Consider the following 16,773-nt stretch of genomic DNA (forward strand, 5'->3'; position numbering starts at 1 on the left):
AGTGGAGTCACGGACTGGATATAAGGCTGCAGACGCCCTTCTGCCCTGCGGGTGATTTCTCTGTGGACTTCTAGGACACCAGTCTGATTCCTGCTCCTCTAAAGCTAAGTTTTCTGCTTTGCCTGTTAGCATTTGTGTTTTGTTTTTGTTTTCCTTGCTTTTCTGGATTCTGCCATTCCCTGCTGGGGTGAGCTGAATCTCCTTTTGCCGGTTGCTCTGTCTTCAGAATATTCCTGAGTACTGACATAGCTTTTTTGAAGCCTAGCGTCTTCAGGGCCTTTTTCACTGTCAGTCTGTTGGCTCTTATTTTTCATAGGGTTTTTCACGGATTGCAGACAGCAGCCTTTCTGTCCTTTCCTATCTAGTTAGCTTGGGCCCCGTCTTTGCTCAGTCTATCTTTCTGTCTGTGTTAGTGTTTTCATCTTGCTTCACGGTCATTATATGTTGGGGGCTGCCTATTGCTTTGGGGTCTGCTCTGGGGCAGTTTAGATTTCCCCTTTCTTTCTTTAGGTCTATTTAATTCTCCGGCTGTGATCGAGGGGTCTAGGGCATCGTAGGAACCCCCCACGGCTACTGTTAGTTGTTGTGGATAGGATCAGGGGTCTGCAATCTGATAGCTGCCAACCTCTCTGGTTTTCTGGACTTAGCTAGCATTTCTGTTTTTGCCTCCTACGGTGACTCAATCATAACAGAATCACCCGCCATACCGCAGATCCTAGGGTACTCAATAGCAGGAAAGAATTGTGTTAAAAAAAAAAAAAAAAAAAAAAAAAAGTGTGTATATTCTTTCCTCTATATCTCTGAGGCCGTAGGGGGAAATTTTTTTTCTCTCAATGGAGATAAAGCAATTGTCTGATCGTGTGGAGCAGCTCGCTGCGGAAGTGCGGGGAATTTCCGCCTACCTTGCTCGTTCGCATGCTGTTGAACCAAAGATCCCTACACCTGATGTATTTTTTGGGGATCGATCTAAATTTTTGAGTTTCAAAAATAATTGTAAATTATTTTTTGCCTTGAAGCCTAACTCGTCAGAGAGCTCCGCCCAGCAGGTAAAAATTGTCATCTCTTTGCTGCGTGGCGATCCCCAGGATTGGGCGTTTTCTTTGAAACCAGATGATCCTATTCTGACTAATGTGAACGCATTCTTTCAAGCTTTGGGGTTGTTGTATGACGAACCTAATGCTATTGATCAGGCTGAAAAGACCCTGTTGGCATTGAACCAGGGTCGAGATTCTGTAGAGTTGTACTGTCAAAAGTTCCGAAAGTGGGCGGTCCTTACTACCTGGAATGATAATGCCTTGGCTGCTCTCTTTCGGAAGGGTTTGTCAGAAGCCGTAAAAGATACTATGGTGGGATTTCCTGTTCCCTCTGGTCTGAACAATTCTATGTCATTAGCCATTCAGGTTGATCGGCGTTTACGTGAACGCAGGATTGCACGAGAGGTGTTGCCACCGGTTGAACAGACGTCTGAACCTATGCAATGTGATAGAGTTTTGTCTAAGGCGCAACGTCAGGAGTTCAGAAGGCGTAATAAACTGTGTTTTTTCTGTGGAGATGCCTCGCATATTATTTCTGTTTGTCCTAAACGAGAGAAACGCTTTTCACACACGTTTTCTGTTGGTGGTGTTCAACCTAAGTTTATTCTGGCAATTACTCTGATCTGCTCCCTGTCCACATTTTCCGCCAAGGCTTTTGTGGATTCGGGAGCAGCGCTAAACCTAATGGACTTGGATTTTGCTAAACGTTGTGGATTTCCGATGACACCTCTGCAGATGCCTATCCCTTTGAGGGGGATTGATGCTACTCCTTTGGCTAAAAATAAACCTCAGTTTTGGACCCAGGTAGTCATGCGGGTCGCCCCAGACCATCAAGAAAGTTGCAGATTTTTGGTGTTGCATGCTCTGCATGATGCCGTTGTTCTGGGGTTTCCCTGGTTGCAAATTCATAATCCAGTTTTGGATTGGAAATCTGTGTCTGTGGTGAGTTGGGGTTGTTGGTGTGCCTTTAGTGAGGCTCTGGTTTTTTCCACCTCTCCTCAGTCGCATGATGTTCCTGACTATTTGGCGGACTTTTATGATGTATTTAGTGAGAATGAGTCTGCGTCCTTGCCTCCTCATAGGAGTTATGACTGTGCAATTGAACTAAGCCCGGGGTATAAATTTCCCAAGGGTCGTCTCTACAATTTATCTGTACCCGAGCACGAGGCTATGCGGTCCTATATTAAGGAGGCGTTGGAGAAGGGTCATATTAGACCATCCTCTTCACCCTTAGGTGCCGGTTTTTTTTTTGTGGCCAAAAAGGATGGTTCTTTAAGGCCTTGTATTGATTATCGTGCCCTCAATAAAATTACTATTAAATATCAGTATCCGTTACCCCTGATTTCGGATCTATTCTCTAGAGTTAGAGGTGCTTGCTGGTTTACCAAGCTTGACCTCAGGGGGGCGTATAATCTTATCCGCATTAAGCAGGGGGATGAATGGAAGACGGCGTTTAATACTCCGGAGGGACATTTTGAGTACCTGGTGATGCCTTTTGGGCTCACTAATGCCCCTTCTGTCTTCCAGTGCTTCATGAACGATATTTTCCGAGATTTTGTCGATAAATTTTTGATTATCTATCTGGATGATATTTTGATCTTCTCCAAGGATTGGGATTCTCATGTGGAACATATTCGGACTGTGTTTCGGATCTTGAGGGAGAATTCCCTGTATGTCAAAGGATCGAAATGCCTTTTTGGAGTACAGAGGATTTCATTTTTGGGATTTATTTTGTCTCCGTCAACTATTGAAATGGACCCTGCCAAGGTACATGCAATTTATGATTGGTTTCAGCCCACTTCTTTGAAGGCCCTCCAGAAGTTTTTGGGTTTTGCTAATTTTTATCGGAAATTTATAGCAAAATTTTCTAGTATTGCCAAGCTATTGACTGATCTGACTAAGAAGGGTGCTGATGTGTTGAATTGGTCTCCGGAGGCTGGTGCTTCCTTTCAGGAGCTGAAGCGAAGATTTACCTCCGCCCCGGTTTTGCGGCAACCTGATGTCTCACTCCCGTTCCAGGTAGAGGTGGATGCTTCTGAGATTGGTGCAGGAGCTGTTTTGTCCCAAAAGGATCCTGTAACATCTAAAATGAATCCCTGTGCTTTCTTTTCCCGAAAGTTCTCTCCATCTGAACGTAACTAAGATGTGGGGAATCGGGAACTGTTGGCCTTGAAATGGGCATTTGAGGAGTGGAAACATTGGTTGGAGGGAGCTAAACATCAAGTTGTGGTCCTCACTGACCACAAGAATTTGATTTACCTAGAGTCGGCTAAACGCTTGAACCCTAGACAGGCTAGGTGGGCCTTGTTTTTTACACGTTTTGATTTTGTGGTCTCTTTTCTTCCTGGAACTAAGAATGTCAAGGCAGACGCCCTCTCTAGGAGTTTCTTTGCTGATTCTCCTGTGGTGACCAAGCCTGCTACCATCTTAGGCGAAGGGGTAGTTCTTTCTGCCCTCTCACCCGATTTGAGACTTGCTCTGCAAGAGTTCCAGGAGGACAAACCTGAGCGTTGTCCCAGTGGAAAGTTGTATGTTCCCGACCAGTGGAAGAAGAGAGTGATGTCTGAAGTTCATTGCTCTGCATGGGCTGGTCATCCAGGTATTTTTGGTACTAGAGATCTGGTGAGTCGCTCTTTTTGGTGGCCCACCTTGTCTCATGATGTCAGGAATTTTGTGCAGTCCTGTGGGACTTGCTCCCGGTCTAAATCTTGTTCTCGCTCTAGTGGGTTGTTGATGCCTTTGCCAGTCCCCAGGAGGCCATGGACCCATATTTCAATGGATTTCATCTCTGATATGCCGGTCTCTCAAAGAAATACTGTTATTTGGGTGATTTGTGATAGGTTCTCTAAGATGATTCATCTTGTACCACTCCCTAAGTTGCCATCTTCCTCTGAGTTGGTGCCCCTGTTTTTGCAACAGGTGGTTCACTTACACGGGATTCCTGAGAACATTGTATCTGACAGAGGAGTTCAGTTTGTGTCTAGATTTTGGAGGACCTTCTGTTCCAAGCTGGGAATTCAGTTGTCCTTCTCCTCTGCTTTTCACCCTCAGACCAATGGGCAGACAGAGAGAACAAACCAGACCTTGGAGTCGTATTTGAGATGTTTTATTTCCGCTGATCAGGATGATTGGGTTTCATTTTTGCCCTTGGCCAAATTTGCTTTAAATAATAGAGCTAGTTCTGCCACTTTGATGTCACCTTTTTTTTGTAACTTTGGGTTTCATCCTCGATTTTCTTCAGGGCAGGTGGAGCCTTCTGCCTGCCCAGGTGTTGACACTGTGGTGGAGAGAATGCACCAGATCTGGGACCAAGTGGTGGATAAGTTATCTCTCTCCCAGGAAAAGGCCCAGCGGTTTTCCAATCGACATAGGACCATTGGGCCCCAGTTTAAGATTGGTGATATGGTGTGGTTATCATCAAAAAATATTGCTATGAAGGTGGCTTCTCCTAAGTTTAAGCCTAGATTTATTGGACCTTACAAGATTTTGGAGATTATTAATCCGGTCTCTTTTCGTTTGGCTCTTCCTGTCACATTTAAAATCCATAATGTGTTCCATAAGTCCTTGTTGAAGAGGTTTGTTGAACCAGTTGTTCCTGGGGTGGCACCTCCAGACCCTGTATTGGTTGAAGGTAACATGGAATATGAGGTAGAGAAAATACTGGATTCCCGTCTGGCTAGACGGAGACTCCAGTATTTGGTTAAGTGGAAGGGTTATGGTCAGGAGGATAATTCCTGGGTCTCTGCCTCTGATATTCATGCCAAAAGATTGGTGCGTGCCTTTCATCGGGCTCACCCTGATCGCCCTGGTGGCGTGGTTGAGGGTTTGGTGACCCCTCCTCAAAGGGGAGGTACTGCTGTGAGTTCATTTTCCCCTTCGTCACTGAGGTCTGGTGAACTCCCTATTCTGGTAAAGGAAGGTAATGAGCCTGATTATCAGGCATCTGAGCCTAATGAGGATGACTGGCTGAGTGGAGTCACGGACTGGATATAAGGCTGCCGACGCCCTTCTGCCCTGCGGGTGATTTCTCTGTGGACTTCTAGGACACCAGTCTGATTCCTGCTCCTCTAAAGCTAAATTTTCTGCTTTGCCTGTTAGCATTTGTGTTTTGTTTTTGTTTTCCTTGCTTTTCTGGATTCTGCCATTCCCTGCTGGGGTGAGCTGAATCTCCTTTTGCCGGTTGCTCTGTCTTCAGAATATTCCTGAGTACTGACATAGCTTTTTTGAAGCCTAGCGTCTTCAGGGCCTTTTTCACGGTCAGTCTGTTGGCTCTTATTTTTCATAGGGTTTTTCACGGATTGCAGACAGCAGCCTTCCTGTCCTTTCCTATCTAGTTAGTTTGGGCCCCATCTTTGCTCAGTCTATCTTTCTGTCTGTGTTAGTGTTTTCATCTTGCTTCACAGTCATTATATGTTGGGGGCTGCCTATTGCTTTGGGGTCTGCTCTGGGGCAGTTTAGATTTCCCCTTTCTTTCTTTAGGTCTATTTAATTCTCCAGCTGTGATCGAGGGGTCTAGGGCATCGTAGGAACCCCCCACGGCTACTGTTAGTTGTTGTGGATAGGATCAGGGGTCTGCAATCTGATAGCTGCCAACCTCTCTGGTTTTCTGGACTTCGCTAGCATTTCTGTTTTTGCCTCCTACTGTGACTCAATCATAACACAGATGCCTAATTGGAGCACGTTGACAGTCAGCTGTAGTCCGGAACCGATATAAAACTACCACCAAGTAGGCCTCGGCCTACACCATGATTGTCCCTGGGCTCCAACAATGCCAGTTGGTGCTCGGCAGTGTCTTTGGCACGGGTACTCCCTGTTGCCCAGCCTGGTTCCAGCACGCCAGCTGTTTCCAGGTAGTGTCAATTTCACTTTGTCACCAATCCGTTGTCCTGTCGTCTTGCGGCTGGGTTAGCCAACTCTACGGTGCCTGCAGTTTAGGTGACTCCTATGTGGGCTGCGGGAACTGGCACTGAAGGCTGGATCCATAGTGCCAATCGGACATGGACCCCCTGTAGGACTGTGGGTTTCGGTAACTGCGGCCGCCTTGCGGCCTGGCTACTTTGCTTTGGATGGGTACCTTCTGCTACCCACCCTGGTTCTCGCCAGAGCCTTTGGCCTAGGTGCCTCCATCTCGGTATCCGAAGGTCCAGCACCGTCAGCTGGTCCTTGGTAGTGCTTTCTAGCACAGGTACCTCCTGCCTAGTAACCGTGGTCCAGCACCGTCAGCTGTTCCTCGGTAGTGCCATTGGCTCTTGTAGCTTTTGCTACCCATCTGGGTTACAGCACCGTCAGCTGGTTCTCGGCAGTGTCTTTGGCACGGGTACTCCCTGTTGCCCAGCCTGTTTTCAGCATGCCTGCTGTTTCCGGGTACTGTCAAGGTCACTATGCCACCAATCCATTGTCCTGTTGTCTTGCGGCCGGGTTAGCCGACTCTACGGTGCCTGCACATTAGGTGACTCCTATGTGGGCTGTGGGAACTGGCACTGAAGGCTGGATCCGTAGTGCCAATCGGACATGGACCCCCTGTAGGACTGTGGGTTTCAGGAACTGCGGCCGGCTTGCGGCCTGGCTACTTTGCTTTGGATGGGTACCTTCTGCTACCCACCCGGGTTCCAGCACTGTCAGCTGGTTCTCGCCACAGCCTTTGGCCTAGGTGCCTCCATCTCGGTATCCGAGGTCCAGCACCGTCAGCTGGTCCTTGGTAGTGCTTTTTAGCACAGGTACCTTCTGCTTAGTAACCGTGGTCCAGCACCGTCAGTTGGTCCTCGGTAGTGCCATTGGCTCTTGTTCCTTCTGCTACCCATCCGGGTTCCAGCACTGTCAGCTGGTTCTCGCCAGAGCCTTTGGCCTAGGTGCCTCCATCTCGGTATCCGAGGTCCAGCAACGTCAGCAGGTCCTTGGTAGTGCTTTCAAGCACAGGTACCTCTTGCCTAGTAACCGTGGTCCAGCACCATCAGCTGTTCCTCGGTAGTGCCATTGGCTCTTATAGCTTTTGCTACCCATCTGGGTTCCAGCACCATCAGCTGGTTCTCGGCAGTGTCTTTGGCACGGGTACTCCCTGTTGCCCAGCCTGTTTTCAGCACGCCAGCTGTTTCCGGGTAGTGTCAAGGTCACTTTGCCACCAATCCATTGTCCTGTCGTCTTGCGGCCGGGTTAGCTGACTCTACGGTGCCTGCAGTTTAGGTGACTCCTATGTGGACTGCGGGATCTGGCACTGAAGGCTGGATCCGTAGTGCCAATGGGACATGGACCCCCTGTAGGACTGTGGGTTTCCGTAACTGCGGCCGGCTTGCGGCCTGGCTACTTTGCTTTGGATGGGTACCTTCTGCTACCCATCCGGGTGCCAGCACTGTCAGCTGGTTCTCGCCAGAGCCTTTGGCCTCGGTGCCTCCATCTCGGTATCCGAGGTCCAGCACCGTCAGCTGGTCCTTGATAGTGCTTTTTAGCACAGGTACCTTCTGCTTAGTAACCGTGGTCCAGCACCGTCAGTTGGTCCTCGGTAATGCCATTGGCTCTTGTTCCTTCTGCTACCCATCCGGGTTCCAGCACTGTCAGCTGGTTCTCGCCAGAGCCTTTGGCCTAGGTGCCTCCATCTCGGTATCCGAGGTCCAGCACCGTCAGCTGGTCCTTGGTAGTGCTTTTTAGCACAGGTACCTTCTGCTTAGTAACCGTGGTCCAGCACCGTCAGTTGGTCCTCGGTAGTGCCATTGGCTCTTGTTCCTTCTGCTACCCATCCGGGTTCCAGCACTGTCAGCTGGTTCTCGCCAGAGCCTTTGGCCTAGGTGCCTCCATCTCGGTATCCGAGGTCCAGAAATGTCAGCTGGTCCTTGGTAGTGGTTTCCAGCACAGGTACCTCCTGCATGGTAACCGGGGTCCAGCACCGTCAGCTGTTCCTCAGTAGTGCCATTGGCTCTTGTTCCTTCTGCTGCCACTACGGGTTCCAGTACTGTCAGCTGGTCCTCACCAGTTTCTCAGCCTTCTTGTACCTTCTGCTACATTTCCAAGATCAAGCTTTTTGAAATTGTCTTTGGTAATCCTTATTGATCTCCATGACGACGACCCTGATGACGACGACCCTGAAGACCACACCAAAGAAGACCAGAAATATGACCCTAAATAATATGTCCAAGAGGACAAAGAACATGAAGACAACCACCAAGATACAGAACAAAAGACAGAAGAACAAGAAGCAGAAGAAGCAAAAGCAGAAGAACAGAAAGCAGAAGAACATTAAGCATAAGATTAAAAATCAGCATAGAAGAAATCAAAATTATAAGCAGAAGAAGACTAAGCAGTAAATGGGGGTGAGTCCGTTCCTCTTCGTGGTGCCCCTGGAAAATGCCTGCTGCTGCAGGCCAAACTGAACGCGGACAAATCCTGTTGTAAATCTTTAGTGACAGGCAGAACGTAAGGTGTAATCTTATAACTTTTATAGATAAGTACTACAGGAATGCCTGTCACCATAAGAAAATGAAGACAAAGAAGAATAGGAAGAAGATGAAGAAATAGCATATTAAAATTGATAATAGCTGAATAAGAAGAATATGAAGAATGGAAAAAAAAGTTAATGGGAAGAAGATGAAGAAGAAGAAGATGAATAAGGTGAAGAAAAAGTTGATGAAAAAAATGCTACTGCTGCCGATCATGAAGGAGAAAGTGTGGGAGAAGTACAAAAGAAGGTGAAGAGCATGGAAGTTGTGAAACATACATATCTGACAAAATATAAAAAAGTTAACATAGTTAATATCTTTTTAACTCCGAACGTCTTGAAAAAAAAAATTGGAATTAATGCTATTCCATGTGATTTGAATAAACCACTATGCCTTTAATGTATCCTCCACCTCCCACAATACATTCTACATGATTCTTATTTGTTTTTAATTATGTAGAATTAGCCAACAAGGAAATAAAGGGCTTTTTTTAATTCCGATACCGGGAGTCCCATTGACTTGAATGGGACTTCCGGTATCGGAATCGGCGATACCCGATATTTTTTTCGTATCGGGCGATACCATTCGATACGATATTTTTGGGTATCGAACGGTATCGCTCAACAATATTCATCAACCAAAGTATCATTTTATTCAGTATAACGGCGCAAACCTGACACTGTCTGTAGGTAACTGTGCACAATCCTGCTGACAAGTTCCCTTTAAAGAGGGTAATTAACTACTTGGACTATCCTCCCTTTTTTGCACTTTTTATGTATAATAACCTCTGTGATACACTCAAACTGCTGTACTTATTTGAACTTTACCTTTGGAGGTCCTCTCATGTACTGTTAAGTTTGACCTGAGCCTCTTTGTACTTATTTATAGGATTACTCATTTAAAATAAGGCTTTTTTAGCCTATCTTAGGCTCTATTCAACATCAAGTGCATGTGATTAACCCCCTTATAAGATTCCCCCTACGGTCAAAACCTATACAGGTGTTCAGCAGCATAACATTCTATGGGATCTCACTTTAATGGGCAGGAATTATTTATGTAAGAACTCTCTAACTATAAATAGGATTAGTGCACACTCTTTGTATGCAGTATATTTTGCATCTGTATTTCCTCTAAATTGTAATACCTTTTATGTATATGTTAAATAAAGGTAAATTTCTTTAAATATCTGGCATTGGCTTCCTTTTTGTTTGTAGGGTCACTTTTTATAAGCAGGAGATTATCATTAAAGGGAATCTGTCACCCCATTTCTGACCTATAAGATGCAACCACAGCCATCAGGGGCTTATCTACAGCATTCTGTAACCTGAAAGATAAGAAAAGCAAGTTAGATTATACTCACTCTGGCGTTCGGTCTGGTCCGATGGGTGTCGCGGTCTGGCGCCTCCCATCTTCTAGTGATGACGAACTCCTTCTTACTTCTGCTGCAGCTCCTGCACAGGTGTACTATATCTGCCCTGTTGAGGGCAGAGTAAAGTACTGCAGTGTGCACTGGACCTCTCTTATCTTTCCCGGAACCTGCACACTGCAGTACTTTACTCTGCCCTCAATAGGGCAGATATAGTATGCGTGCACAGGAGCTGCGGCTTAAGGAGGAGGACGTCATCGCTAGAAGATGGGAGGCGCCGGACTGCGATACCCACCGCATTGGACCGCGCCCCCCCGGTGAGTATAATCTAACTCGTTTTTCTTATCTTTCAGGTTACATCGGGGCTCATCTACAGCATTACAGAATGCTGTAGATAAGCCCCTCATGGCGGTGGCTGCATCTTATAGACCAAAAATGGGGTGACAGATTCCCTTTAAAGGACTATTAATTCCTGCTGCCATGTAGTCCTCTGTGTTCATGGACTCTGTATAACAACACCCCATCACTGACTAACATTGGCAGATTTCTGCCTATGCACAGTGTACACAGAAAATTGACAATCAGTGCTGTGGGCAAGGTTATACACAGCTCAGCACTTACAGAACTGGTAGATCTGCAGCAAATAAAACGGTGAGCTATCAAAACTGAAGTAAGCAGCCCATGTAAATGATACACTGTTGGAGTCTTTGCGCCTACATCATGTGTCCCGATCAGGGTTACCTTGTCGATGGTGGGATGGCTTTTATGCTATTTTTGATCAAAAACGGTATTACTAAGAAATCTGTGTTATTTAAATGCATTTTTGCTTTTTACTTATTTAGTTACAGCAGGGATTTTGCTCATTTTGCTTCTTGTAGGTTTTGTATGCTTTATGGCTAATGTGAACATGTGTTTATGTGCTGCATGTATACCAACTCAAACAAACCTCAATTTTTCTGTTTTTATTTGTATTGTTGCATTCTGTGCAAGTCAGGGTGTGGCCTCCCTCCCTTGAGCTTGAAATTACATTTAAAGGCTTCCCTAGGCTAGTGTCCACAGATCGGGACCCAGTCCTTTAGTCTGCCCTTATTCACACGCTGATGTCAACTCTGACACATGGTAAGGTTTTGAATATTAGACCATGTAGGTCCGTCCCAATCAGGGTCACCTTGTCGATGGTGGGATTGCTTTTATGCTATTTTTGATCAAAAATCAGTATTAGTAAGAACCCTGTGCTATTTATTATTTTTAGTAAGCCACCATTCAAATTTGAAATGTATTGTTGCAGGGCTCCAGGATGCAAAGATTTGGGCTCCGGTATAAGGAGACATCCAACTACAGAGATGCTTAAGTTGTGTTGAACCTGCAGAACTGATGGAGTAGCCAAGGTATGTTCTGGAATAATGTCATTATGGTTGGAGAAAGAGTTTCTATAGAGCTTAGCAACAGTCAAAACTTTTAGAGTTGATGGGTCTGAGTTATCTTTGCATTTGCACCTTTTTATCTAGTTTATGGTGTTTTTTGATTTTTTTCTTAATCCTTCTTTTAATTTTATATGTGTTCACCTGTTTTTTTATGTTTCTTATTGTGGGCAGTTTTTTGGGTTCCTTGATATTTTCTTCTGCCTCATCAATTGACATTTTTTTTAAAAAGCCGGAAAATTTTGGCGCAAATATACTTCAGTTTCTACCTTGAGTGACTATATTTATGTTTGAAATTTTTGCGAACATTTTAGTGGAAATGTGCCTAAAAAGTTACTAAATAGATGTAATATAAAAATGAAACACATTTTTTATTTTGCTTAAAATTCATGAGCCACGTGCGCCACTTTGAAGAATTTAACATAAAATTAAGTCACTGAATACAACAAAAAAAAGGTGAATCAGGCCCTATACAGTGGGTTCGGAAAGTATTCAGACCAATTTAAATTTTTGGCTCTTTATTTCATTGCAGACATTTGGTAAATTAAAAAAAGTTCATTTTTTTCTCATTAATGTACACTGCGCCCCATCTTGACCGAAAAAAATCAGAAATGCAGACATTTTTGAAAATTTATTGAAAAAGAAAAACTGAAATATCACATGGTCATAAGTATTCAGACGCTTTGCTCAGTATTGAGTAGAAGCACCTTTTGAGCAAGTACAGCCATGAGTCTTCTTGTAAATGATGCAACAAGTTTTTCACACCTTGATTTAGGGGTCCTCTGCCATTCTTCTCATAGAGTACAGAGTGTACATTAATGAGAAAAAAATGAACATTTTTGAATTTACCAAATGGCTGCAATGAAACAAAGAGTGAAACATTTAAAGGGGTCTGAATACTTTCTGTACCCACTGTATGTGCTGTCAGGAGCTTTTAATGAAGCCCAATATGGAAACTGTGCTTACCCCATCCCAGGCACAGGAAGCGTTTACGGACCAGACGTGTCCTCATTTGCCCAATGACGGCCAGGTAGGACTGCCAAGCCTCTGTTAGCACCCAACAAAAAGAGGAAAGAAAGAAAAAGTGCAAGAAAGCAGCGATCAAAGCGCAGACAGCCTGTGGGGAGACAGAAAGCAGAAATTAGTACAGGAGTAGATTTAGTTTATTGGTTCCGAGGCATTTTTCTTTTTCTCTATGCTTTTCTACAAAGCAAGCTAAAAGAAGAGCTACAGAATTCTTTTTAATTTAACTTGGGCCCACGGCTACTGCTCAAAATGTCCAAAATGTAATCTTAACATCCATCCATGTGAGACTTAATAGTTTCCTTATTCTTCTACAACCTAAAGTCATCTGTTCATTTGTAGGATATTTACTCCAAAATTGTTCCCTTTAACTATAACACTTGGCTAACTCCACCTTTAATGCATAATTAGTTTACATTTTTTGCCCAACCATTGCTATAACATTTTAGTTTAGAAGCATTACAATTACTTGTTTTGACACAAGTAGGCTATAAAATGTGAATTCAATTGAAAGTGATCACACAAAACTGTTTTTTTTGTACAAGATTTCAAGAAAAAAAAGGACCTGCTCTATTCTTTTCTATAATTAGTATCTAGCATTGTTGCTGAGTCTCATTCATTTAAATAGAGATAAGCGGAAATAGTGAACACAGCCTATACACAACAGCGCTGCAGACAATCACTGAGCCATCAACTCGGGCACAGGCACTAAGCTCAGTTATTATTTGCCCTGTTGACGTGACGTCAGCATTGCATACACTAACAGACTCCGGGAGCAGCATTGGAGACTCAGCATTGTACCTGGGGATGGTGACTGAAGCAATGTAAGTTTATTTTAAAAATGAACTGCAGTCAGGGAAAAAGGGTTTACAAAATCAAAAAAACCCTTTTAATGATTTTGCTCAAAGTTCACTCAAATTTTACACTGAATTGATTTTATAGTAAGAATTAATACAAAAGTTGACAATCAGATATGACTTGTTTCAAGTTCAGCCCATAAGCATACTGGTTTAAAAGAAATCTGTCAGCAGGTTTTTGCTATTTAATCTGAGAACAAAGAGTGATATGAGCATCGTGAGGAGGATAGGAGTAGAAGCAAAGAAGGCAGTCGTGAGGGCAGTCTGTGGACCGGGTTTTCTAGGCAACATGTCCCTTCGGTGATGTGACAGCATGTCCCCCTGTGACAAGTCTTGGGGGCGTGGTCTTGCTTCACTGGAAGTCACATCCTGAAATTCCGGGATTGCAGACTCCCGACATGAGTGCCACACATATGTGCTTAATCATGTAAGCGGACGTGATAGGACAAGAGGGGTATGTAACAACAGCCCCCCCATCATCCAGTTAACACCTTCTGATGAAGCTTGATGACAAACGCGCGTCAAAGTGAACTGGATGACACATTACCACCGTTGGTCTGCATAAATGGGCCTCTGATGCACCTTATCTGGTCATGAATAATTGATATATTAAATTACCAGTATACTGTGATTGCATAGCTCTAAGCACTTCTCTGGCATTAAAGGTTGGTCAAGGAGCTACCATTGATGTTTACTAGGTTACAAATGATGGAGGTATCAAATGATTTGTATAATGAGAGCACACAGCACTAAGCACCTTAATCCTCCCATTTCTAGCAATTAGGGTTTGTTATATACACCTGTTAATATAGAATTAACATTCCTGATACACCAGACACCTTATGCAGCTACATGCTCCCCACCACCATTGATGATGCCCGGTTTTCTCTTGCACTTATTCCCTTATACTACATGCACATTTGTGACTATTGTATATCACCAGAAAACCATTAGGTGGTATATTTAAATCTGTTTTGTGAATCACTGCTTTAAGAGTAATTCTTATTATTAGACATTTTTTGTTTTCAAATCATTATCCTAGGGTTTGAGTGGATCAGTAGTGTGGTCGAGGTTGTACACAGCTCAGAAATTCTGACCACTGCTACAGCTGCAGCAGAGAAAATGGGGATTCTATCAGAACTGCACTAAGCAGCCCAGTAAGTGATAAATCACTAGAATCGGGCTCTCTGCTCCACCATCATGCTACTCTCAGCTTACATAACAGAAACTCGTTGACTGGTTCCCTTTAACATATATGTTATATCAATATAAAATCACATACAGTCAAAAGAACAATAATTCACACCCCCCCACTGCAAGTTACGGTTATTAAAAAAAATTATAAACTTTCTATTTTTGGCAATAATATAGTCAAAGAAGAAAAATTTAAATAGCTCATCAAAACTATAATAACCAGTGGTTTCTTAAAACAGGTTGTCCAGTACGTTGGTCTATATTGATGATCTATCCTTAGGACAGGTCATCAATATCATATCAATGGTGCTGCGACACCCGACAACCCCACTGATCAACTGTTCTCTGTGCCGGCAGCTGTCGGAAGTGATCAGTAGTGGAGTGGAACTATCTATATAGTGGCCATGGCTGGGTGCAACATATCCGCCCCTGTTCACATAAATAGGCACAAATCTACAATACCTCGCTTAGCCCACTGCATAGTAACTGAGCTGTATAGTTTCGCTCCATAACTGATCACCACCGGCAACAAAAATAACTTACCGGCAGGGATGCCAAGTGTCGCATCCCCCACGGATCTCATTTTAATGACCTATCCTAAGCATAGACCATTTGTCATGGTTAGGACATGGTTAATGTCCTGTTCTCACAGGGATAACTTTTGCCGGCCTCTCTTTGGATCTGGGAGGGTTATTTATACTCCCTCCAGACTAGGATTCCCTGTCAGCTATACGGTTATTCTGGCTGTGTGTCTGACCCCCCTGGTGTGCGTGGATACTGCATTGCTTGTTTGATTCCCGTGTATGACCCGGTCTGTCCCCTCACTCTGAACTCCGTCTCTCCTTTTGGTACTATTGTCTTCTACGGTTCTGACCTCCTGGCTTGGCTATCGTTACTCCGTTACAGTTTGTCCCTATTGTATCGTCCATTGCCCGTTCTGGTTTTCTGATCTATTGCTACGTCCTGACTATCCCTTCTGTCTAATCCTTTGGTACTGTATTGCTATCTTGTGCTTTGACCCCGGCTTCATCTGGTTTCTGTCTATGCCCCTTGGTAACATTGTCCTGTAGTTACCTTTCTAGGAGTTTCCCTGCAGCTCCTAGCTCTGTGGAGCTTAGGCCACGCCCCCAGCAGTCACGTGCTTCAGGTCCTGATAGTCTGAAGCATGCATCATCACCACTGCTGCCCCGCTCCACAGGTATCTTTGAGCACTGCTTTTGTACTCAGGACATACGCACTGGCTCAGTGAGCAAGTGCAGTTTGGTGTTCCGGACACCATTAAAATACAGCACTGGATAACCTCGTTAAAGTCAACACTAAATGACACTTTAAAGACTACTGCAGTCTTATAATTATTCAACCTCTAGTACAGCACCTTTTAGCTGTCAGAACCTGCTGCCCATGTGATGTATAGCTAGGCACCAACTTCCGACAACATTCCTGGGGATCCTTAGAACGTTCCTCATGGGTAATGTTCTTGAATTCACTAACATTTTTGGGTTGGCGTACTGCAAGACCTTTCTCCATATCCTACCAAACATTTTTTATGGTGCTCAAATCGGACAACTGTGGCCCTCCCGAATCTTCCAGGATTTCTTATGAATCCAAGTCTTGGTGGACTTTGGGGATCTTTGTCCTTGGAAGGTCCAAGGCAGTGAAAGTTTTCTAAGACTGCAGTAATCATTAAAAGCTGTATTTTGTGTTAAATTTGAGGAAACCGCTTGTTATATTAGTTACGTTGAGTTATTCAAGATGTTCTTGTTTATTCCAAACATCAAGAAGTTTGTACAATTTGCTCATAAACCTGTTTTGCCGTGAGTGGTTGAATAATTTTGATTGCAGCTGTATGTATTATTACTCCTGAGAGCAAAATGCCCCAAGTAGTACTGCGGATGGCATTAATGTAATATTCAGAAATATAAAGTCAGGACACACTGGCCTCAACAAGCTAAACTTGTGATAATAATAATGATGTCCAGAACAGCCCCATTCATCTCTCTCCTCTTCTATGGGCAACAAAGAAAATACTCTCCTGATGTATCACCTCCCACTCCATTCCCAAATTGATTTCCCTCTTTAGCCCCCAGCATTGCAGATCTAGTGTATAACTGGCAGCATATTACCGAGCGTGTAAGTTAATACAAATATTGATTAAAAAGCATAGGAGAAAGGAAACAAAAGCAAACCCAGCATACAAAGACACATAAGACCAGTGGGTGCGTAGGAAGAACGCAGTGCAGATGTGCTCAAAGCAGAAATGATTTACATGCTATTTCTGGATATGGCTGACATACTAATGAAATACTAACACCTTTCTCGAGCAAGAAGCCATTGTAAAAAGCTTGTATTACCGTCTGCAGGGTGCAAATAGTTGGTGGGCTACTAACATATTCCTATTAGCCTTCATTGCATTTAGTCATAATCATAGTCGATGAAATGACGGTGTCATCA

General features: G+C 44.1%; 1 protein-coding gene across 4 annotated transcripts in view; it reads right to left on the reverse strand.

Annotated features, from left to right (window-relative positions):
* ADGRB2 (adhesion G protein-coupled receptor B2) overlaps positions 1 to 16,773 on the reverse strand; it is a 682,656-nt gene that overhangs the window by 37,689 nt on the left and 628,194 nt on the right. For all 4 annotated transcript variants that reach the window (XM_073551947.1, XM_073551949.1, XM_073551948.1 and 1 more), the window contains one exon: positions 12,215 to 12,365. In XM_073551947.1, coding sequence (XP_073408048.1) covers positions 12,215 to 12,365 — 151 coding nt within the window. The remainder of the gene's footprint in view (positions 1 to 12,214; positions 12,366 to 16,773) is intronic.

The sequence above is a fragment of the Dendrobates tinctorius genome, unplaced genomic scaffold, assembly GCF_039654945.1.
Source record: "Dendrobates tinctorius isolate UK_male_01 unplaced genomic scaffold, ASM3965494v1 ptg000183l, whole genome shotgun sequence".
In the NCBI taxonomy this organism is placed as follows: Eukaryota; Metazoa; Chordata; class Amphibia; order Anura; family Dendrobatidae; genus Dendrobates; species Dendrobates tinctorius.